The following is a 25,254-nucleotide window of genomic DNA, read 5'->3' on the forward strand; positions in this document are numbered from 1 at the left end:
TCGCCAGGGCCATCCCCACACCCCCACTTCTTGCCTTCAAACAACCGCACAACCTCAAACAGACCATTGTCCGCAGCAAACTACCCAGCCTTACGACCCAGGGGGGTTGGGGGGGTGGGGTTCGGGGGGGGCGGGGCGCGGGGGCGGGTTGGTGGGGTGGGGGGGTTGGGGGGGCGGGCAGGGGGAGGGTTGGGGAGGGTGGGGTTGGGGGTTGGGGAGGGCGGGGTTTGGGGGGGCATATTTGTGGAGCTTCTTCCTCCAGTGAGTTGTTTAATTGTCCATCACCATTCACAACTGGACGTGGAAGGACTGCAGAGCTTAGATCTAACCCCTTGTTGATGGGACCACTTAGTTCTGTCTATCACTTGTTGTTTAAGCTGATTTAGTGTTTATTTCTGAGGAAGTTCCTTCAGAACCTAAACACAACTTTTATATTGGTTTTAACGGAAAAATCTGAGTCACTTTAAATTGTTCCAGTGAAAGTTACACTTTCCAGGAGCACAATTCCTTTAAGTGTGAATGGGCTGTACCAGACGGTCAGTGTTAGACACTGTGTATAAACAGATGGGATAAATATTCTATTCGCAGTTGTGAAATCTCCAATTAAATTACACATAAAACTTGAAACTGGAATTGTATTAATTGCCACATTTCTGATTGGACAGAGAGTACAGACCGAAAGGTAACATAACCTTCAATGAGAATTACACCGTTTCGTATCGTGTCTATCGTCAGTTCCACTTCTGTCCTGAACGCTCAGTCGGTAATGAGAGTGATGAGCTGGTCTTACCCAACATGCTTGCTCTGGTAGGTATCAGTAAAACCCACTTGTAAAAGCTTCAGACAGTCTGGTGTAGATGTGGATTCTGCAGTGAACAAATCACAATAACTTTACACGTGCTGCCACTGCAGTATCCCAGCTTCCTTTGCTGCCTCTGGAATCCTCTTCCCCTCTCACTCCCTCGGTTTTCCTCAATTCCTTCACTTCCCCACCTTTTATCTCCGGGGAAACAGCTACAAACTATTCTGCATCAAGACCCAAATTCAGGCAGCATTAAATAGGCCGGGAGCCAGAACAGCTCACCTGCAATTCTGGGTGAAGAGTTGCAGAATGCCACTTTATTTCCAATGCCTGATGCAATGAGACAGTGGCCTAGAGGTATTGTCACTGGATTGGTCATCTCGAGAGCAGAATCTGGGGATCTGGGTTCAAATCCCACCACGGCAGATGGTGAAATTTAAATTCAATAAAAGTTAGGAATCTATTGATGCCGATGAATCCGTTGCTGATTATTAGAAAAACCCATCAGGTTCACTCATGTCCTTTAGGGAAGGAAATCTGCTGTCCTTACCCAGTCTGGCCTACATATAACTCCAGAGTCACAGCAAAGTGGTTGACTCTCAAATGCAACTAGGGATTGACAATAAATGCTACCCAGCCAGTGGCACTGACATCCCATAAATAAATAGAAATGGTTTGCATTCACTCCTAATGTGGAAGTGCAACACTTTCTCAAACTCTTACATTTCCGTTTGAATGTAGCACCATGTGAGTCTCGATGAAGTCAGGTCTGTTTGTTTTGACACTAGGGCGCAGCGATCCTGGCTGAACGTTTCCATCCATTGTTGAAAATCATGTTCAATTCTGCAATGAAGAACTTTAATCAAACTGCTTTCTTCAGAAAGACTGTCGGTGAGATCATGTGGGGTTATGAGGACAAGTTCATTACCTTCCTTAAAAAGCTTTTCTCAAACCACCTCCCGTTCAAGGACAAGTATGGTTTGTTTGCTGATGTGAGTATTACTGACAGGGTCCAAAGGAAGAGTTCAAACTTTCAAACTTTACTGAAAGGAGCAAAACAGAAGAGAGGATTTGTGAGCTGGAGAGTGAACAGGATCCATCTTCCTAATCATATTAGTTAATAATACTGATCAGTAATAATTGGTAACAATACTAATCACAGGCATCAGTCTCTATCAGGGAGAGCCAGATGTGACCAGCAGAATCCCGTGGCTCCCCCATTCCCAGGTTGTGGCAGCTGGTGATCCAATCACCTTCCTGCCTGTGCCCATGGCAGCCAATCCTGTCACGCAGATGGTGGAGTTTTAATTCAATAAAATCATAGAAACCCTACAGTACAGAAAGAGGCCATTCAGCCCATTGAGCCTGCACCGACCACAACCCCATCCAGGCCCTACCCCCACACATTTGCCCACTAATCCCTCTAACCTACACATCTCAGTACACTAAGGGGCAATTTTTAGCATGGCCAAACAACCTAACCCACGCATCTTTGGACTGTGGGAGGAAACCCACGCAAACACGAGGAGAATGTGCAAACTCCACATAGACAGTGACTTGGGAATCAAACCCAGGTCCCTGGAGCTGTGAAGCAGCAGTGCTAACCTACTGTGCTACTGGACCGCCCATCTAAGAATCTAGAATTAAAAGTGATTTTGACATTGGAACCATTGTTGATTGTTGTAGAAACATATCTGCTTGGGAAATCTGCTGCCCTTACCTGGTCTAGCCTATATGGGACTCCAGAGACATAAGAACATAAGAACATAAGAAATAGGAGCAGGAGTAGGCCATCTAGCCCTTCAAGCCTGCCCCGCCATTCAATAAGATCATGGCTGATCTGTTGTGGCTCAGTTCCACTTTCCCGCCCTCTCCCCATAACCCTTAATCCCCTCTCTTATCAAGAACCCATCAACCCGCTTCTTAAAAATATTTAGCGAGGCAGCCTCCACCACTTCAACGGGCAGAGAATTCCAGAGATTCACCACCCTTTGAGTGAAGAAGTTCCTCCTCAACTCCGTTCTAAACCGCCTCCCCTTTATCTTGAGGCTGTGCCCCCTAGTCCTACTGTCTTTTTTGAGCGGCAAGAGTCTCTCCACCTCTATCCTATCCATCCCATTCATCATCTTATACGTCTCAATGAGATCTCCCCTCATTCTTCTAAACTCTAACGAGTACAAGCCTAGTTTATTCAGCCTCTCCTCATAGCTCAATCCCCTCAACTCCGGTATCAGCCTAGTAAACCTCCTCTGCACTCCCTCCAGGGCCAAAATATCCTTGCGTAAGTGCGGCGCCCAAAACTGCACACAGTACTCCAGCTGCGGCCTCACCAATGCCCTATACAGCTGCAGCAAGACCTCCCTACTTTTATATTCAATCCCCCTCGCTATGAAGGCCAGCATCCCATTCGCCTTCCTGACCACCTGCTGCACCTGCAGGCTGGGTTTTTGCGACTCATGCACAAGGACCCCGAGGTCCCTCTGCACCGTCGCCTGCTGCAGTTTTTCGCCACGTAAGTAATAGTCCTTCCTACCATTCTTCCTACCAAAGTGGACCACCTCACACTTGCCAACATTAAATTCCATTTGCCATTTCCTGGCCCATTCACCCAGCCTATCTAGATCCTTCTGCAGACTCTCCACACCCTCCGCACAATTTGCCTTTCCCCCAATCTTGGTGTCATCAGCAAATTTCGACACCCTGCACTCGGTTCCCTCCTCCAGATCATCTATATAAATGGTAAAAAGCTGAGGCCCCAGCACCGACCCCTGGGGCACTCCACTAGTCACCAACCGCCAATCCGAATAGCACCCATTGACCCCCACTCTCTGCCTCCTATTTGACAACCAATCCTCTATCCACGCTAACACCCTACCCCCAACTCCATGTCCCCTGACCTTCTGCAATAACCTCTTGTGAGGCACCTTGTCAAACGCCTTCTGACACTGCCCCCTGATGCCTGAGCAAGGCACTCTCAGTTCACCTGGATCCCATGAAACAAAATAAACAATTGAACATCATGAACTGGAAGTTTCATCTCCAACAAGAGAGAATCTAACCATCTCTCCTTGGCACCACACAATCACAGAATTTTTACAGTGCAGAAGAAGGCCATTTGACCCATCATGTCTGCTCTGTCCCTCTAAATACACAACTCATGCAGTGCCATCCTCCTGCCTCTCCCTGTAGCTCTGCACATTTTCCTTTCGGATAGCAGCCACATTCCATGTGGATCAGTCTCCATCCCACACGCAGGCAGTGCCATTCCACACTCTAACCACTTCCTGAGTGAAACCACAGGCATTTCTTTCAGTAATTACTTTCAATCTGTGCCTCCACCAATGGGAACAGCCTCTCTTCAGCCCCCTCATTATTTTGAACATCTCGGTCAAATTTCAGCCTTTCCCAACTCTCGAATCTAGCGTCAAAATTCAGTTCCTCATCCCTGGAACCATTCCATCCTGCTGATGTTTTCCTGCACTTTCTCCAATGCCCAAGCTAATATCTGTTTTATTAACTACTCTCGCCGACTTCACTGATTTACACACAGACACACTGAGCTTTTTTTTGCTCCTTGTGGAATTGGAGCAATTCTGTCACAAAGTTATTGACAAATATCTCACCCACAGGAGCTGCCAGTTGTGATTTGCATATTGTGAACATTTGAAAAGATGCACAAACTGGAGAATTAGAACAAATATCACGAAATCCTTACTTGAAGTTTGGAAGTCCCATTGGCTACGCTGACCCTACCTGATGAAGGAAAGATTGAGATAGAGGGATTGGGATAAAGAAATTCCATAGGGTGCATCCACATTAAACCCCAAATATGTCACTGCATTTGTCATAACGGTGTATTCCTCCCTCTAATCTTACTCAGCCTCCCCAACGTCCTTTTAAAACCTCCTCAAGGTTGGTGAACATAGAACATAGAAAACTACGGCACAAACAGGCCCTTCGGCCCTCAAGTTGTGCTGATCATATCCATACCTACCAGGCCTATCTATAACCCTCAATCCCATTAAATCCCATGTACTCATCCAGAAGTCTCTTAAAAGACCCTATCAAATTTGCCTCCACCACCATCAACAGCACCCGATTCCACTCACCCACCACCCTCTGAGTGAAAAACTTACCCCTGACATCTCCTCTGTACTTGCTTCCCCACACCTTAAACCTGTGTCCTCTCGTAGCCACCATTTCAGCCCTGGGAAAAAGCCTCTGAGAATCCATCCTATCTATTCCTCTCAACGTCTTATAAACCTCTATCAGGTCGCCTCTCAACCTTCGTCTCTCCAGGGAGAAAAGGCCGAGCTCCCTCAACCTATCTTCATAAGGCATGCCTCCCAATCCAGGCAACATCCTTGTAAATCTCCTCTGCACCCTCTCAATAGCTTCTACGTCCTTCCTGTAGTGAGGCGACCAGAACTGTGCACAATACTCCAAGTGGGGTCTGACAAGGGTCTTATAAAGTTACAGCATTACCTCCCAACTCCTAAACTCAATCCCTCGATTAATGAAGGCCAGTACACCATACGCCTTCTTGACCACATCCTCCACCTGCGAAGCTGATTTGAGAGTCCTATGGACCCGGACCCCAAGATCCTCCTGATCTTCCACACTGCCAAGAGTCTTACCCTTGATATTATACTCCTTCATCCCATCTGACCTGCTAAAATGGACCACTACACCTTTATCAGGGTTGAAGTCCATCTGCCACTTCTCCGCCCAGTCTTGCATCCTATCTATGTCTTGCTGCAACTTCTGACATCCCTCCAGACTATCCACAACACCACCAACCTTTGTGTCATCAGCAAACTTACCAACCCATCCCTCCACTTCCTCATCCAGGTCATTTATAAAAATGACAAACAGCAAGGGTCCTAGAACAGATCCCTGGGGCACTCAACTGGTGACCGAACTCCATGCAGAATATGATCCATCCACAACCACTCTCTGCCTTCTGTGGGCAAGCCAGTTCTAGATCCACAAAGCAATGTCCCCTTGGATCCCATGGCCCCTCACTTTCTCAATAAGCCTTACATGGGGGACCTTATCAAACACCTTGCTGAAGTCCATATAAACCACACCTACCGCTCTTCATCAATGTGTTTAGTTACAGCTTCAAAAAACTGAGTCAGGCTCGTAAGGCACGATCTGCCTTTAACGAAGCCGTGCTGACCATCTTTGATCATACTATACCTCTCCAAATGTTCATAAATCCTGTCCCTCAGGATCCTCTCCATCAACTTACCAACCACTGAGGTTAGACTCACTGGTCTATAATTTTCTGGATTATCTCTACTCCCTTTCTTGAATATAGGAACCACATCCGCAATCCTCCAGAACCTCTCCCGTCTCCATCGATGACGCAAAGATCATTGCCAGAGGCTCTGGAATCTCTTCCCTTGCCTCCCACGGTAACCTGGGGTACATCCCATCCGGTGAGGTATTCCTCGTCTGTGGTTTCTGAGCTTAAGCACGTCATTCGAGTAAACAAGTACCTGAGATAAATCCTGAACTGGCTCCCACTGTGCACTGAAGGACTGTACAAGATGATGAGACTCTGATTGGCAGCCTGGTGGACTGCTATAGACCCACACACTGGTACATGTGATAATGGTGACAAACTCCCTGGATGCATCATCCCATTCCAGCTACTGCCACACGTGACTCACATTTAATTTAGTAAGTTAAACCTCCAGCTAGCTTGGCATACAGGTCCTCTATTTTAGGCACAGGATACCTGTCTAATAGAGTCACAGAGGTTTACAGCATGGAAACAGGCCCTTCGGCCCAACTTATCCATGCTGTCCTTTTCTTTTAAAACCTCTAAGTTAATCCCAGTTGCCTGCAGTTGGCCCATATCCCTCTATACCCATTGTATCCATGTAACTGTCCAAATGGTTTTTAAAAGACAAAATTGTACCCACCTCTACTACTACCTCTAGCAGCTCGTTCCAGACACTCACCACCCTCTGGGTGAAAAAATTGCCCCTTTGAACACTTTTGTATCTCTCCCCTCTCACCTTAAACCTCTGCCCTCTAGTTTTAGACTCCCCTACCTTTAGGAAAAGATATTGACTATCTCGCTGATCTGTGCCCCTCATTATTTTATAGACCTCTATAAGATCACCCCTCAGCCTCCTACGCTCCAGAGAAAAAAGTCCCAGTCTATCCAGCCTCTCCTTATAACTCAAACCATCAAGTCCCAGTAGCATCCTAGTAAATCTTTTCTGCACCCTTTCTAGTTTAATAATATCCTTTCTATAATAGGGTGACCAGAATTGCACACAGTATTCCAAGTGTGGCCTTACCAATGTCTTGTACAATTTCAACAAGATGTCCCAACTCCTGTATTCAATGTTCTGACCGATGAAACCAAGCATGCTGAATGCCTTCTTCACCAACCACCCTCTGGCTTCTGTCAAGAAGCCAATTTTGTATCCATTCAGACACCTCACCCTAGATCCTGTGAGATTTAACCTTATGCAACAACTACCATGTGGTAGGTTGCTAAAGTCCATGTAGACAATATCAACTGCACTGCCCTCATCTACCTTCTTGGTTACCCCATCAAAAACTCTATTAAATTTGTGAGACATGATTTTCCACTCACAAAGCCATGCTGACTGTCCCTAATCAGTCCTTGTGTCTCTAAATGCCTGTAGATCCTGTCTCTCAAAATACTTCCAACAATTTACCCACCACAGGTGTGAGGCTCACTGGCCTGTAATTCCCAGGCTTTTCCCTGCAGCTCTTTTTAAACAAAAACACAATATTTGCTACTCTCCAATCTTCAGGCACCTCACCCGTGACTATCGACGATTCGAATATCTCGGCTAGGGGACATGCAATTTCCTCCCTAGCCTCCCACAGTGTCCTGGGATACACTTCATCAGGTCCCAGAGGTTTATTTATCTTGAAGCGCTTTAAGAATCCAGCACGTCCTCAGAACATCACTATTTATTTCCCTAGGTTCCCTCACATCCATAATTGTAAAAGAACATTAATGATGGTGAGGATTCCGCACAGTTTGGGTGTTGTTCTTTGGTCACTGCCTCTTATAACGTGACTCTCCACAGAAGGCCAACCAGTCTGTCTCTGTCCCTTTGTCACTGAGTGGTTCTGGTTTGTGTGCCTGGTCAGAGAGGTCATTCTGATACAATCCCCAAACACTCTGCCTGTCATTATCTGCTTGGTTCAAAGTGCTGGTCTCTGCCAGCTACTGTGCGATGGAAACTCCTCCAGCCCACGATTCCATAGGGCAGGAAGTGAGCAGACATCCCTGAACATTATAAACTGGAAATTACAACATGGATTAACCCAGCTCCAGTCAGCTTCTGGAAAAGTTATAAAGGTGTCAGGAGTTGGGAAAAGCCATGTGGAAATTAGTCATTTGTTCTAATTTCCTGTCAGGATGTGACTATTCTTCTGGATCTGTAGGTTCCTCTGCCTGTGTCAACTGAAACTATTTCTTTGTGTGAGGAGTAACTGACTTCTAAAAGCCCGTTCTCTGATTCTGTTACAGTTGAACAACACAGATACTGGATTATTTACAATTAATACAGGAGTTGATGACATTAATAAAGTGCATAAAATTAACACCTGGAACGGTCTGCGAAAGGTTAGTTCCTTCACGGTGAACAATGGGTAAAGATTACATCAGCGGAGCGGAGCCCAGCCCCCTCTCAGCTTTCTACATCGCCTTGATCAATAATATTGATCAAACACCACAACTGAAAGCTATACGGGAAATGGAGTTATTAGCGGGGCAGAACAAAGAGCAAAGAAAATTACAGCACAGGAACAGGCCCTTCGGCCCTCCAAACCTGCACCGACCATGCTGCCCCCAACTGAACTAAAACCCCCTACCCTTCTGGGCACCATATCCCTCTATTCCCATCCTATTAGTCATTTATTTATCAAGACACCCCTTAGAAGTCACTATCGTATCCATTTCCACTCCCTCCCCCGGCAGCGAGTTCCAGGTACCCACCACCCTCTGTGTAAAAAATCTGCCTCGTACATCTCCTTTAAACCTTGCCCCTCACACCTTAAACCTGTGCCCCCCGAGTAATTGACTCTTCCACCCTGGGAAAAAGCTTCTGACTATCCACTCTGTCCATGCCTTTCAATCTTGTAGACTTCTATCAGATCTCCCCTCAACCTCCATCGTTCCAGTGAGAACAAACCAAGTTTCTCCAACCTCTCCTCATATCTAATGCCCTCCATACCAGGCAACATCCTGGTAAACCTTTTCTGTACCCTCTCCAAAGCCTCCACATCCTTCTTGTGGTGTGGCAACCAGAATTGAACACTATATTCCAAATGTGGCTGTTTGGTCCATCAATTCTGCTCTGCCATTCAATGAGATCATGACTGATCTGATGTGATAATCCTCAGTTCCAATTTCCCGCCTTATCCCCAAAACCCTCGATTCCCTTGCTGAGTAAAAATATGTCTGTCTCAGCCTTAGACATACTCAATGACTCAGCTTTCCTCTCTGAGAGAAGAAATTCCTCCTCATCTCTGTCTTACTCTAAGATTCCTCTGGTCCTAGACTCTCCCACAAGGGAAACAACCTCTCAGTACCTACACCTTCGAGTCTCCTGAGAATCCGATATGTCCCAATAAGGTCGCCTCTCATTCTTCTAAACTGCAGTGAGTACAGGCCCAACCTACTCACCCTCTCCTCATAAAAAAAATCCCTCCAAGACCCAGCATCGACCGAGTGAATCTTCTCTCTGTCTCCAGTGTCAGGATATCTCCCCTTGGATAAGGGGAGTAAAACTGTTCACAGTTCTCATTGCAATGCTGATATTCCAGGTGAACTTCTGGCATTCTGAACAGTGCAACATGCTGAATGGAACAGCAGGTGAAATGTGGCCACCCTTCATGAATCCATCTGACTCGCTGAAGTTCTTTAGTCCTGACGCTTGTAGGTATGAATCAAAATAATCTACAAAGATTAGTGAGAAATGGTGGTAGTGTTTGGTTAAAGGTAATAAGTCATAATGTAAAGAGAGTGATTTGGGGTAGGCACGGAATGTGAGTGAGGGAGTGGGAATTTTAGAGCAATGTTTCATGAGGACATTGTGGGATGTGTATCTCCAAACATTCATCACAATCCTGAATATTTCATAATAGAAAACAGAAATATATTCCAGAAACATTGGAGAATCAAGTGTCGAATGAGAATGAAAAACCAAATGAAATTAACATCGGTAAAAGAGAATTCTGGAGAAATTAATTCCCTCGACGTGGTCGCTATGGAGATAGTGGATACATTTCTTTCATCATTCCCCAAATCCCGGGATTCAAGAACAATCCCAAAGATTGGAAACGTGACCCCATTGTGTAAAAAAACGTGGATATATAAACCTTTCCATCTGACATCAGGAATATGGAATATAGTTTATTCATTGGGATGAAGTAAAATGCATTTAAAACTGTGAGAATGTGAGGAAGCAGTCACCCTGGAATTCCGATGGGAATTGTGTTCTCCCTGGGAATCAGCACAAGCTGACAAGCCTCTCCCAACTGGTTTGCTGGACTCCTTTTCCAAGGAAGTCTGATGCAATGTGTTAGGGCGTTATGCTTGCTCGGTTGAATAACTGGCTATGTGACATGAGGCTGTTTAAATGTCTGAGGCTATGAAGGTTGGAGGTTATTAATAGTTGAGTGATGGACTTTATTGGCTGGACAACAATTCTTGCCCATTCCCTTGAACTGAACGGATTCCTCAGCCATTTCAGAAGGCAGCTTAGAGCCAACCACATTGCCAATAGTCTGGAGTCACGTGTAGGCCAGACCGGGTAAAGATGGCAGATTTCCTTCCTCAAAGGACATTAGTGAACCAGATGGGTTTCTCTGACAATTGATGATGGTTTGATGGTCATCAGTTGATTCTTAATTCCAGATTTTTTTATTGAATTCAAATTCCACCAGCTGCCGTGGCAGGATTCGAACCTGGTCCCCGGAAGATTAGGTGAGTTTCTGGTGAAGTGGTATTATTGCTGGACGGGTAATCCAGAGACCCATGGTAATGCTCTGGAGACCCGGGTTTGAATCCCACCACAGTAGATGGTGAAATTTGAATTCAATAAAATCTGGAATTACAAGTCTAATAGTGACCGCAAAACCAGTGGGGATTCTCAGAAAAACCCATCTCATTCACTAATGTCTTTTAGGGAAGGAAATCTGCTGTCCTTACCCAGTCTGGCCTACACAAGACTCCAGAGCCACAGCAATGTGGCTGACTCTTAAATGCCCCCAGGAATAGGCAACAAATGGTGGCCCAGCCAAAGATGCCCACACCCCATGAACGGATAAAAGCAAATGTACTATTTGACGAAGAAGCCCTTACGTACTGTTTAATTATTCAGTCTGCAATGACAAAATAGGCAGTAAAATTTATACTGACAGAGTTTAACTTGTAAATTTGAACAGGTCATTGGAGTTGATTTACCAAGCGTCAGGCTCGACTTATGGGTTACCTTCTTACCGATACATTGCTCCAAAGACGATGTTTGCGAATGGGACAGTGTATCCCCCCAATGAAGGCTTCTGTCCATGTAGACAGTCCGGAGTGCTGAACGTCAGCACGTGTAGATACAGTGAGTATATAAATCTGGTTAAAACAGAAAATCAAATGGATACAAGAAATCCAATTAATGTCTCAACTGCTCCTCAGCTGCGATGATGTTAATGTTGAAGTAATAATTAGTTATGGACGGGAGGGGTGTTGGTTGATGTAACGCTGATTTCCCCCTCTCACTATTCCACTCACAGACAGAAAGGTACTTCTGCTTTGATTTCTCTTTTATATATTTCCACAATGCTGAAATTAATGACCCCACAGCACCCTCGAGATCAGATAAAGGAAAGGATTGGCTTATTTCACAGCATCCATCCGATCTCCCTGATATTATAAAGTGGGGGTTCAGGTCAAGGACAAAAGTAAAAGTATTTCTCGTGAGTCCAGAGTCCAGAACCAAAAGTTCAATTGTGTTTTCCTTTGAAAGGTTGCAGGCTGCCTGTTGCAGAGTGATGTATCTTTCCAGATATGAGGACTTTCAGGATGGGAGAAAGAACACAGAAATGAATTGAAGGCACAGATAGAGCAGTTCCAGTGATTCACAGAGTAGGGAAGGGTCAGGCAATTTAAACCAGGGTAAAACTGTTCCTGTTAGGCTGCAACTTGGCAGATGGAGAGACAGGCTTCTTGCCAGGAGTCCTGTTGCTCTTTGGATGTTAAATAGCAACTGAAGGTCAAATTCAAAAGCTGTATAATTGCAGGGATTTGGGCAGAACAAGTTGTCATCAGTGACAGGTTGATTTGAGCTACTCAGCTGGAATATTTATGGGATATTAACTATAAATCTTTCATCTTCAGATGCTCAAATCTTCGTCTCTCACCCGCACTTTTACAACGCTGATCCAGTCCTAGAGAAGGCTATTAGTGGATTGCATCCCAATGAGAAAGACCATGCACTTTTCATCGACATCCATCCTGTAAGTACGGTCATTACTGACAAACCAACCAAAAACCAGCAAAACTAACTGACAATCCCACAACATCTGACATCTCAAGAATGAATCTGTGATTCACGAAGAGGGACAAGGAACATTCACATGTTTGTTCTGATTCAGCCTCAGTCTCTCTCAGCTCAAACTCAGCCTCTTACATTTCCACCAGAGAAATGGTTCCACGTCAATCTCTTTATCTTCCTGCTTTTTGCTGAGGTTTTTAAACAGTGTTGTGTATCTGTATTGCTTTGTCCAAGCTAATTTTATGTGTCTGAAATCTGATCAGTGCACAGTCTGGAAACTTTCTTGAATGTTCCTCCTGCTGCATCTCAGCTTCTCCCACTTCCACTGGCTGGTGAGGCAGTCATTCTAGAAGCAATCCCCAGGATAAAGTTAATTCCTTATATAGGGATTTGATAAACTCCTCCAAATATAACTTTTCCACTTACTCTCCATGTTCCCCTCGTTTATATTCTTTCCTGCATCAGCCACTCTGCAAAGTGAATTGCTTCAGCTGCCAAAATCAGGAGCATCAGGAAAGATTAACTCTGATTAATGTGAGTGAGCAAGAACTGTGAAACTATCCGACACATCGCAGAGAATCATTCACATTGTTTTATTTTTCTTTTGCAGTTGTCAGGAATCCCACTGAATGTCTCAATTAAATTACAATTAAACCTGTTCCTCAAATCTGCAAAAGGAATACAGTGAGTTTTATTTGATAATTTTTATAAACTGCTGCCTGTATAACTATAAAGACCAAACACCTGTAACATTGTGATTGCCAACAGAACTCTGTAAATGACACGAATTATAACCCCAGGCACTGAACATGAACAGACTGGATTCACACCAGAGAAATGTGGGAAAGTAAAACTGCTTCAAACTGAAAAAATATAAAGAATACATTCGAAAATCATCGAATGAATGTCGTGAGGAGAGGGGTTTTGTGTGGAATGAAGAATTGAAAGAGTCTGTGCCCCACCCCACCCCCGAGTCTGTACCCCAGCCCCCCGAGTCTGTGCCTCACTGTGATGTGGAGATGTTGGTGTTGGACTGGGGTAAACACAGAAGTCTCACAACACCAGGTTAAAGTCTAACAGGTTTATTTGGTAGTAAACGCCTCTAACTTTTGAAATGCCGTTCCTTCATCAGGTTAGTGGGGAGTTCTGATCACAAACAGGGCATATAAAGACACACACAGTTTACAGAATACTGATTAGAATACGAGTCTTTACAGCTAATCAAGTCTTAAAGGTGCAGACAATGTGAGTAGAGAGAGGGTTAAGCACAGGTTAAAGAGATGTGTATTGTCTCCAGACAGGACAGTTAGTGAGATTTTGCAAACCCAGGCAAGTCACGGGGGTTACAGATAGTGTGACATGAACCCAAGATCCCTGTTGAGACCCACCGCATGTGTGCGGAATTTGGCTATCAGTCTCTGCTCAGCGACTCTGCGTTGTGTGTCGTGAAGGCCGCCTTGGAGAACGCTTACCTGAAGATCAGAGGTCGAATGCCTGTGACTGCTGAAGCACTCGCCAACAGGAAGGGAGTCAGTACTCCACTCCCCAAGTGTGTACCCCAGTCCTCGAGTCAGTACCCCACTCCCCAAGTCTCTATCCCATTCCCAGTTCTCCTGGCTCTTCCTGTAATGAACCCACATTTGTCATAGCCAAACCTTTCCCTTTCACATACCGACATAAAAATCCTGTAACAGCCCAGATTTTCCTCACAATGATATTCATATCCTATTCACTGTTTCTTTATTGGTTTCTTTGTCCTCCTTTGCCAAATTCTACATTGCTGCCCTTCTGCAGGTTTACTGGTATTTCTGGCAACTTTTAAGACATTTCCTTTAAATCTTAAACAATCCTTAACTTCCTTTTGAAGGGTCATCCAAACTCGAAACATTAGCTTTATTCTCTCTCCACAACTCTGTCAAACTGGCTGAGATTTTTCAGCAGTATAACTGCCTTTATTGAGCTGTCTGCGCGGACGCTCTCTGCTAGTGACCACACTACAAAACAATATTGATTTTTTTCTCACTGGGACATCCCACAGTGCTGTTAGAGGGGATTTTGACCCAGTGACAGTGAAGGAATGGCCTATGTGATGGTGAGTGGCTTGGAAGGGAAGCTGAGGGTGGGTGTGTTCCCTGCTATCTGCTGCCCTTCTTCTCAATGCTGGTGACCGTGGGTTTGGAAGATGCTGTTTTGGTGAGTTGCTGCAGTGCATCTTGTAGATGGTACACACGGTGCTGCTTACTGTTCCTTTTCATTTTCCTTCTGCGCTTCATTTATTTGCTTTTTCGCCTCCCCTGTGAACCTTCTATATTCAGCCTGGTTCTCAATGGTATTTCCTATCCAACATCTGTCATAAACACACATTTCCTTCTTTGGCTTCATTTCTATCGTTTTTGTCATCCAGGGAGTTCTGAATTTGTTTGCTCTGCTTTTCCCTTCCAAGGGAATAAACCATTACCGTGCCTCTGAATTCTCTCTTCTTTGATGGTAGTCCATTGTCCAGCTATTGTTTTTTTGCCAATCTTTGACTCCAATTTTTTGCCCTGACCCATTCTTACCCCATTTGAAGCTACCTTCCTCCCAGTTAATTATTCTGACTCTGGATCATTCTTTGTTCTTTTCCATAGTCAACCTAAACGTTATGATACAGTGATCACTGTTTCCGACAGATACTTGATCTTCTTGGCCCACCTCAGTCCCAAGTCCAGCAGTCCGTCATTGGACTGGAAATGTCCTGTTTTGGAAAACTTTCTTCGACACACGCACACACAAGCAAGTCTTGCTGCTCACTACGTCTATCCCAGTTTATATTCGGATAATCAAATTGTAACTGCTCTCATTCTTGCACGCCGCTGTGACTTCCTTGCAAATTTCTTCCTCAATATCCTTCCCACTTGTTGAAGGCCTATAGGCCATCCCGCTATCCCTTGCCCTAACCTTCTTCTCTTATCCTTCCTGAACACCTCGTATCCCGGAATATTTAATACCAGTCCTGTACTTCCTCGAGCCACAGTGGCACAGTGGAATGGTGCTTAGCACTGCTGCCTCACAGCACCAGGGACCCAAGTTCAATTCCTGGCTTGGGTCACTATCTGTGTGGAGTTTGCACATTCTCCCTGTGTCTGCGTGGGTTTCCTCCGGGTACTCTGGTTTCCTCCCACAGTCCAAGGATATGCGGGTTGGGTGGGTTGGCCATGGTAAGTTGCTCCTTAGTGTCAGGGGGACTAGCTAGGGTAAATGAATGGTGTTATGGGGATAGGGCCTGGGTGGGATTATGGTCGGTGCAGACTTGATGGGCCGAATGGCCTCCTTCTGCACTGCAGGATTCAATGATTATCAATAATATCATATTTGCACAGTACAGTCTGTGCCTGTAACTCCCCAATCTGATTAATTACACCCTGTACATTCACATGCATACATATTAACCCTGATTTTATCACTTTCTTCTTTACCCTGCCCTCACCCGATAGCTTACTGTTGCTCACTCACGTGCTCTCTAACTGTGGACCTTGATGTTCCTCTCTGATATTATCTCTTGGCTCCCACACCCCTGCCAAGTTAGTTTAATCTCTCCAATTCTGGTATCTTTAAGCAAGATATTGCCAAGTGAGTAAGGACATTCTTGGATCTGTTGACTCATTTCTCAACTTGTCTGCCAATTCAATTGGACCTTGATAGAAAACTCATTAGGGGCAATAATTACAGCTGGATCATGTGACTGAAAATGAGATCATGTTTTTTCGATAGCCAATAAGGAATCAGATCCCTTTCATTAGGAGCTGTTGTCAGGGTATAGAACTCACCTCATCTTGAAAGTATACAGCCAGAGTATCTGAAACCAAAGCCAAGTGGACATTGTTATTTGCTCATGTAATCAGATCCTGAAATATTTATGCAATTTACCACACAATAACCTTTCACCTCTTCTTTAGACTTACTGGGAAAATGAGGACAATGCTGCTCCCTTTAATTTGGTTCGATGAGGTAAGAACATCTTCAGGGAAAATCTACAGATATTTTGGGATAATTTTCTTTCTACTTGAAGCATGGAAATTATTCAAAGAATGAAGTCTTCCTGATGAAAACAACTTACTCGTTATGTTTTTATTGAAAGAAATGCAGAAACCTGGGGTGGAATTCTCCGGCTGTGCTGGTCTAAAAGTCAGAAATTCCCTCCCCAACATCAATGGCAGTTCACATTCTCCGCAATCCCCCCCCACTAAAATTCCACTGGCAAGTGGGATGGGTGAACTCCAGCTTTAGGGCACGATTTTTCTGCTGCTCCTGCCGGAAATGTCCCAGAAAATCCCACTCTAGGTCAACGGATCTTTCCATTGTCTGCCCTTTGCCCACTACGATTCCCATGGTGAGCGGAATGGGAATTCCACCTGCCACAGTATACATCGCTGGAATGAATTTGATTTGTGAAGTACGTTCCCAGATTGAGTGACAGACAGACTGGACGGAACCTTCCCGATGGCCTCGGGAGGAAGTTTGAAAGTAGAGTTGGGAGGATTGAAAAATAGACCCGTGCGTGGCCCTTGTAGAAAGGACTGTGATTGGAGGAATTTTTCACAGGTGCCTCTATACGGTCCTCCCTCTGTGGCTGAGATCAATATGGAGGCAGTTTGCTCTCTCCCCGTCCCGGTCTCTGTGCCTCCCCCCCCCACCCCCAAACAATTCTGTTTTCATCCAAAAAATGTTAAAGGGAATTTAAAGGAATTAAACAGTAAATGTCAACCTGGAGAAGAATTAAAACAAAGAGGGATCTAGGTGTCACGTTCACAGCTCCTTGAAAGTGACAGCACAGTGGATAAGGTGGTCAGTTAGGTTTATGGCATGCTCGCCTTCATCAGTTGGACACAGAGTGTAAAAACAGGCAAGTCATGTTGCAGCTTTATAGAACTTTAGTTAGGCCACATTTGGAACATTGCGCACTGTTCTGGTCGCCACACTACCAGAAAGATGTGGAGACGCAGGGGAGCGTACAGAAAAGGTGTACCAGGATTGTTGCCTGATATGGAGGGTATTAGCTATGAGCTTGGTTTGTTCTCATTGGAATGTTGAAGGCTGAGGGGGTGACCTGATAGAAATTTACAAGATTATAAAAGGCATGGATAGTCAGAGTCTTTCTCTCAGGAAACCACCGGCTGTCACCCATAACACCCAGTGCTCAGTGTCACCCATAACACCACCCAGTATCACTCATAACACCAGCACCCAGTATCACGCATTACACCAGCACCCACTGTCTCCCATAACACCTGCACCCAGTATCACCCATAACGCCCAGCACCTACTGTCACCCATAACACCCAGCACCCAGTGTCAGACTGTGTGGGGAGGGGAAGGAGGTTGGGAGACTTTAATGATGTTGTGATGATGAATCTGTCTCAGACAACCCTGTGTAAGGGTCTATCCTGTGTTTGCCCAGAAGCACTGACTTCCCCTGGACAACCATACTGGGCTGGGAACCATCTGACAAGGTGATTTAAATCACTAACTGTGGCTGGTTCTGCCAATTTTACCCTGATAAGAGTGAGAAGGGAAAAAAATCACTTTTAATTCCCGAGTGACTATTTAAGCACCCATAGCAAGCCTACCATGGGTCACCCCCACACACACCTGAACCCCCAGAGGACCCCCCACCCTCCAGGGGAACCCTCACAAACACTCCTAACCCCAATCACTGTCTCCCTCCCCCCTGCCCAGCCCAACCCAAAACTGGACCCAATCCACCTGTAACGTCCACTCTAGGAAGGTTCATGAATTTTAGCCTGAATGTAAACATAAGAAAGAAACATAAGAAATAGGAGCAGGAGTAGGTCATCAGGCCCTTTGAGCCTGCCCCGCCATTCAATAAGATCATGGCTGATCTGTCGTGGCTCAGTTCCACATTCCCGCCCTCTCCCCATAACCCTTAATCCCCTCGCTTATCAAAAACCCATCAACCCGCGTTTTAAAAATATTGAGCGAGGCAGCCTCCACCACTTCAACGGTAGAAACAGGAAACTGTCCCAATCACTGACCAGAGGTCACACTGAGCATCTCCAAATGGCCAGCGTTTATTGCCTGCCCGTGGCTGCACGGAAGCAGTTGAGAATCGATCACATTGCTTCCCTGCTGACTAACACGTGTCGATCCAAAATCACCCCCTTTACACTAACAACACCAGTTAAAAAGCCAGAGATTTCCATTCAATGTAAAATTTAAAAAAAGTAAAGTTTATTTATTAATGTCACAAATAAGGTTTACATTAACATTGTAATGAAGTTACTGTGAAATTCCCTGAGTCACCACACTCTGGCACCTGCTCATGTCGATGCATTTAACCAGCACACCTCTCAGACTGATGAGAATGACCATTAGGAGGCAGCAGATATCAGAGAAAGGATAAAATCAGCAACAGCTGCAGAAAGACATTGACAAATTCACAACAGTCACTCATTATTCAGCAAAACCCAAATGCCATGTGTCCTTTAACAAACACATTAATGGAAGTTGCTGTATTTATTCCAGAGTGGAAATATCGACGGGCCAATCCTGGACACTTTCTACACTTTCATGCAGGTGATTCCGCTGGTCCTTCAATGTATCCAGTATATCCTGATGGCACTGGGAGCGATCCTGGGGCTGCTCGCTGCCATTCTCACAGTTATTCATCTCCTACAGGTAAAGAAAGTGATTAGTGTAACAACATCAATTGTAAATTCATTATCATTATTACCTGTGACAGTTAACATCAAGGATCTTAGGCTTCCTAACTCACAGACCACAATCATCGGTCAGAACATTGAATACAGGAGTTGGAATGTCTTGTTGAAGTTGTATAAGACATTGGTAAGGCCACACTTGAAATACTGTGTACAGTTCTGGTCACCCTATTATGGAAAGGATATTATTAAACTAGAAAGAGAGCAGAAAAGATTTACTAGGATGCTACCAGGACTTGATGGATTGAGTTATAAGGAGAGGCTGGATAGACTGGGACTTTTTTAATACAAACATAAGAACATAAGAAATAGGAGCAGGAGTAGGCCATCTAGCCCTTCGAGCCTGCCCCACCATTCAATAAGATCATGGCTGATCTGAAGTGGATCAGTTCCACTTTCCGGCTTTCTCCCCATAACCCTTAATTCCCTTGCCTACCAAAAACCTATCTACCCGTGTCTTAAATATATTTAGCGAGGTAGCCTCCACCACTTCAACGGGCAGAGAATTCCAGAGATTCACCACCTTTTGAGTGAAGAAGTTCCTCCTCGACTCTGTTCTAAACTGCTCCCCCCCACCTTATCTTGAGGCTGTGCCCTCTAGTCCTGCTGTCCTTTCTGGGCAGGAAGAATCTCTCTGTCTCTACCCTATCCATCCCTTTCATTATCTTATACGTCTCTAAGATCCCCCCTCATCCTTCTAAACTCCAACGAGTACAGACCCAGTCTATTTAGTCTCTCTTCATAGTCCAACCCCCTCATCTCCGGTATCAGCCTAGTGAACCTCCTCTGCACTCCCTCCAAGGCCAAAATATCCTTGCGCAGGTGCGGCGACCAAAACTGCACACAGTACTCCAGCTGCGGCCTCACCAGTGCCCTGTACAGTTGCAGCAAGACCTCCCTGCTTTTATATTCAATCCCCCTCGCTATGAAGGCCAGCATACCATTCACCTTCTTGATCACCTGCTGTACCTGCAGACTGGGTTTTTGCGACTCATGCACAAGGACCCCCAGGTCCCTCTGCACCGTAGCATGCTGCAGCTTTTCGCCCTGTAAGTAGTAGTCCTTCCTACTATTATTCCTGCCAAAGTGGATAACCTCACACTTGCTAACATTGTATTCCATCTGCCAGGTCCTCGCCCACTCGCTCAGCCTATCCAAATCCCTCTGCAGACTTTCCACACCCTCCGCACAATTTGCTTTTCCACTTATCTTCGTGTCATCAGCAAATTTCAACACCATACACTCAGCCCCCTCCTCCAGATCATCTATATAAATGGTAAATAGCTGAGGCCCCAGCACCGATCCCTGGGGCACTCCACTAGTCACCAACTGCCAATCCGAATAGCACCCATTGACACCCACTCTCTGCCTCCTATTAGACAACCAATCCTCTATCCACGCTAACACCCTACCCGCAACTCCATGCCCCCTAACCTTCTGAAGCAACCTTTTGTGCAGCACCTTATCAAACGCCTTTTGAAAATTGAGAGACACCACATCCACCAGTTCCCCTCTATCCACCGCACTAGTCACATCCTCATAGAATTCCAATAAATTCGTCAGCCACGACTTCCCCTTAACAAATCCGTGTTGCGTCTGCTCTATCAAACAATTCTTCTCAAGGTGCCTCGCTATTTCTTCTTTGACGGATTCATGCATTTTTCCTATAACAGACATTAAACTAACCGGCCTATAATTCTCTGCCTTTTGCCTGCTACCCTTTTTAAACAGCGGCGTAACATTAGCCGTTTTCCAATCTTCTGGCACTTCCCCAGAATCCAGTGAGGTTTGGAAAATAATCACTAAGGCATCTACTATCACCTCTGCCATTTCCTTCAGAACCCTTGGATGCATTCCATCCGGTCCTGGGGACTTGTCCACCATCAGTCCCGCTAGTCAATCAAGCACTACCTCTCTAGTGACAGTAATCGCATTCAGATTAAAAATTGCATTTTTCTCTGGAGTAGTGGGAAGCTGAGGGGTGATCTTATAGAGGTCTATAAAATAACGAGGGGCACAGATCAGCTAGATAGTCAATATCTTTTCCCAAAGGTAGGGGAGTCTAAAACTAGAGGGTATAGGTTTAAGGTGAGAGGGGAGAGATACAAAAGTGCCCAGAGGGGCAATTTTTTCACACAGAGTGTGGTGAGTGTCTAGAACAAGTTGCTAGAGACAGTAGTAGAGGCGGGTACAATTTTGTCTTTTAAAAAGTGTTCAGACAGTTACATGGGTACAGTGGGTATAGAGGGATGTGAGCCAAATGTGGGCTATTAGGACTAGCTTAGGGGTTTAAAGAAAAGGGTGGCATGGACAAGTTGGGCCGAAGGGCCTGTTTCCATATTGTAAACCTCTATGACTCTAATCAGTAAGGATAGGCAACAACACCTCCTCCACAATCATTCTCAACCCCTGTGTTCTCAGCCCCCTACCATACTCCTTCTACATCTTTGATTCTGAGTCCCCTCCAACTCTTACAGATACAAAAATCTGAGGTCACGTACCAACTAACTCAGGAACAGCTTCTTTCCTGCTGCTGTTAGACTTTTAAATGGATTTGCAAGTTTGCTGACGACACCACCGTAGTGGGTCGGATCTCAAACAATGATGAGACAGAGAACAGGAATGAGATGGAGAATCTGGTGAACTGCTGCGGCAACAATAATCTCTCCCTCGATATCAACAAAATGAAGAGATTGTCATCGACTGCAGGAAGTGTAAAGAAGAACATGCCCCTGTCTGCATCAGCAGAGATAAATTAGAAAGGGTTGAAAGCTTCAGGTTCATAGGTGTCCAGATCACCAACAACCTGCCCTGGTTCCCCCCCAGGCAGACACTATAGTTAAGAAAACCCCACCAACACCTCTATTTTCTCAGAAAACTAGGAAAACCGGGGCAGCACGGTAGCAGAGTGGTTAATACTGCTGCTTCACAGCTCCAGGGACCTGGGTTCAATTCCCGGCTTGGGTCACTGTCTGTGTGGAATTTGCACATTCTCCTCGTGTCTGTGTGGGTTTCCTCCGGGTGCTCCAGTTTCCACCAACAGTCCTAAGATGTGTGGGTTAGGTTGATTGGCCATGCTAAAAATTACCCCATAGTGTCCTGAGATGTGTAGGTTAGAGGGATTAGAGGGTAAATGTATAGGGATGTGGGGCTAGGGCCTGGGTGGGATTGTGGTCGGTGAAGACTCGATGGGCCAAATGGCCTCGTTCTGTACTGTAGGGTTTCTATGATTCTGTGAAAATGTGGTATGTCCACGCTAAAACTTGATTTGATTTTTTTGATTTGATTTATTATTGTCACATGTATTAGCACACAATGAAAAGTATTGTTTCTTGCGGGCTATACAAACAAAGTATACCGTTCATAGAGAAGGAAACTGGTTATCAGTTAGCATTACAGACAGACAGATTTGCTCGAGTCTCCTGCCAGCTGTTTACATGGTGTAGTGGTTACAGCATGGGAACAGGCCCTTCGGCCCAACTTAACCGTGCCGCCTATTTTTTATAAAACCTGTAAACTAATCCCAATTGGTGAGAGAGTGAGTGCAGAATGTTATGTTACAGTCATAGAGTGTAGAGAAAGATCAACTTAATGCGAGGTAGGTCCATTCCTGTGTTTACCCCGAACCCTGTTAACCAAGATTCAGGGTAAACACATTCCTCTTAGAGTGAAGGGCAAGGCTGGCAGAAGTCGGGAACCCTGGATAACTCGGGATATTGAGACCCTGGTCAAGAAGAAGAAAGAGGAACATGACATGCATAGACAGCTGGGATCAAATGGATCCCTTGAAGAGCATAGGGGGTGTAGGAGTAGAGTTAAGAGAGAAATCAGGAGGGCAAAAAGGGGACACGAGATTGTTTTGTCAGATAAGGCAAAGGAGAATCCAAAGAGCTTCTACAAATACATAAAGGGCAAAAGAGTAACAGGGGAGAGAGTAGGGCCTCTTAAGGATCAACAAGGTCATCTATGTGCAGATCCCAAGAGATGGGTAAGATCCTAAATAGAACATAGAACATAGAACACTACAGCACAAACAGGCCCTTCAGCCCACGAGTTGCGCCGATCACATCAACACCTATCTATAACCCCCAATCCCATAAAACCCCATATACTCATCCAGAAGTCTTTTAAAAGACCCCAGTGAGTTCGCCTCCACCACCACTGACGGCAGCCGATTCCACTCACTCACCACCCTCTGAGTGAAAAACTTACCCCTAACATCACTTCTGTACTTTCCTCCCCGCACCTTAAACCTGTGTCCTCTCGTAGCGACCATTTCAACCCAGGGAAATAGCCTCTGAGAATCCACCCTATCTATTCCTCTCAACATTTTATAAACCTCTATCAGGTTTATCTATAAATGAATATTTATAATATCTATCTATAAATGAATATTTCTCATCAGTATTTACTGTTGAGAAAAGCATGGATGTTAGGGAACTTGGGGAAATAAAAAGTGATGTCCTGAAGAGTGTACATGTTACAGAGAAGGAGATGCTGGAAGTCTTAAAGTGCATCAAGGTAGATAAATCCCCGGGACCTGATGAAGTGTATCCCAGGACACTGTGGGAGGCTAGGGAGGAAATTGCGGGTTCTTCAGCAGAGATATTTGAATCATCGATAGTCACGGGTGAGGTGCCTGAAGATTGGAGGATGGCAAATGTTGTGCCTTTGTTTAAAAAGAGCTGCAGGGAAAAGCCTGGGAACTACAGGCCAGTGAACCTCACATCTGTGGCGGGTAAATTGTTAGAAACTATTTTGAGAGACAGGATCTACAGGCATTTAGAGACACAAGGACTGATTAGGGACAGTCAGCATGGCTTTGTGAGTGGAAAATCATGTCTCACAAATTTGATTGAGTTTTTTGAAGGGGTAACCAAGAAGGTAGATGAGGGCAGTGCAGTTGATGTTGTCTACATGGACTTTAGCAAGGCCTTTGACAAGGTACCACATGGTAGGTTGTTGCATAAGGTTAAATCTCACAGGATCCAGGGTGAGGTATCTGAATGGATACAAAATTGGCTTCTTGACAGAAGCCAGAGGGTGGTTGTAGAGAGTTGTTTTTCAAACTGGAGGCCTGTGACCAGCGGTGTGCCTCAGGGATCAGTGCTGGGCCCACTGTTATTTGTCATTTATATTAATGATTTGTGTGAGAATATAGGGCATGGTTAGTAAGTTTGCAGATGACACTAAGATTGGTGGCATAGTGGACAGTGAAGAAGGTTATCTCAAGATAAGGGGGGAGCAGTTTGGAACGGAGTTGAGGAGGAAGTTCTTCACTCAAAGGGTGGTGAATCTCTGGAATTCTCTGCCCGTTGAAGTGGTGGAGGCTGCCTCGCTGAATATATTTAAGATGCGGGTAGATAGGTTTTTGGTAGGCAAGGGAATTAAGGGTTATGGGGAGAGGGCGGGAAAGTGGAACTGAGCCACTTCAGATCAGCCATGATCTTATTGAATGGCGGGGCAGGCTCGAAGGGCTAGATGGCCTACTCCTGCTCCTATTTCTTATGTTCTTATCTCCAATTGTAGTAGAATCTTGATCAGTTGGGCCAGTGGGCTGACGAATGGCAGATGGAGTTTAATTTAGACAAATGCAAGGTGATGCATTTTGGTAGATTGAACTAGGGCAGGACTTACTCAGTTAATGGTAGGGCGTTGGGGAGAGTTACAGAACAAAGAGATCTAGGCGGACATGTTCATACCTCCTTGAACATGGAGTCACAGGTGGACAGAGTGGTGAAGAAGGCATTCAGCATGCTTTGTTTCATTGGTCAGAACATTGAATACAGGAGTTGGGACGTCTTGTTGAAGGTGTACAAGACATTGGTAAGGCCACACTTGGAATACTGTGTGCAATTCTGGTCACCCTATTATAGAAAGGATATTATTAAGCTGGAAAGAGTGCAGAAAAGATTTACTAGGATGCTACCGGGACTTGATGGATTGAGTTATAAGGAGAGGTTGGATAGACTGGGACTTTTTTCTCTGGAGCGTAGGAGGCTGAGGGGTGATCTTATAGAGGTCTATAAAATAATGAGAGACATAGACAACGTCGATAGTCAATATTTTTTCCCAAAGGTAGGGGAGTCTAAAACTAGAGGGCAGAGGTTTAAGGTGAGAGGAGAGAGATACAAAAGTGTCCAGAGGGGCAATTTTTTCACACAGAGGGTGGTGTCTGGAA

General features: G+C 45.2%; 1 protein-coding gene across 1 annotated transcript in view; it reads left to right on the plus strand.

The window, feature by feature from the left end:
• LOC145356167 (scavenger receptor class B member 1-like) overlaps positions 1-25,254 on the plus strand; it is a 72,063-nt gene that overhangs the window by 43,835 nt on the left and 2,974 nt on the right. Inside the window, exons 3-11 of the mRNA XM_080208776.1 lie at positions 666-807; positions 1,591-1,794; positions 8,334-8,429; positions 9,632-9,747; positions 11,255-11,421; positions 12,201-12,319; positions 12,968-13,041; positions 16,293-16,344; positions 18,880-19,200. Coding sequence (XP_080064902.1) covers positions 666-807; positions 1,591-1,794; positions 8,334-8,429; positions 9,632-9,747; positions 11,255-11,421; positions 12,201-12,319; positions 12,968-13,041; positions 16,293-16,344; positions 18,880-19,200 — 1,291 coding nt within the window. The remainder of the gene's footprint in view (positions 1-665; positions 808-1,590; positions 1,795-8,333; positions 8,430-9,631; positions 9,748-11,254; positions 11,422-12,200; positions 12,320-12,967; positions 13,042-16,292; positions 16,345-18,879; positions 19,201-25,254) is intronic.

Source organism: Carcharhinus amblyrhynchos, chromosome 20 (genome assembly GCF_965287045.1).
Source record: "Carcharhinus amblyrhynchos chromosome 20, sCarAmb.v2.hapA, whole genome shotgun sequence".
In the NCBI taxonomy this organism is placed as follows: Eukaryota; Metazoa; Chordata; class Chondrichthyes; order Carcharhiniformes; family Carcharhinidae; genus Carcharhinus; species Carcharhinus amblyrhynchos.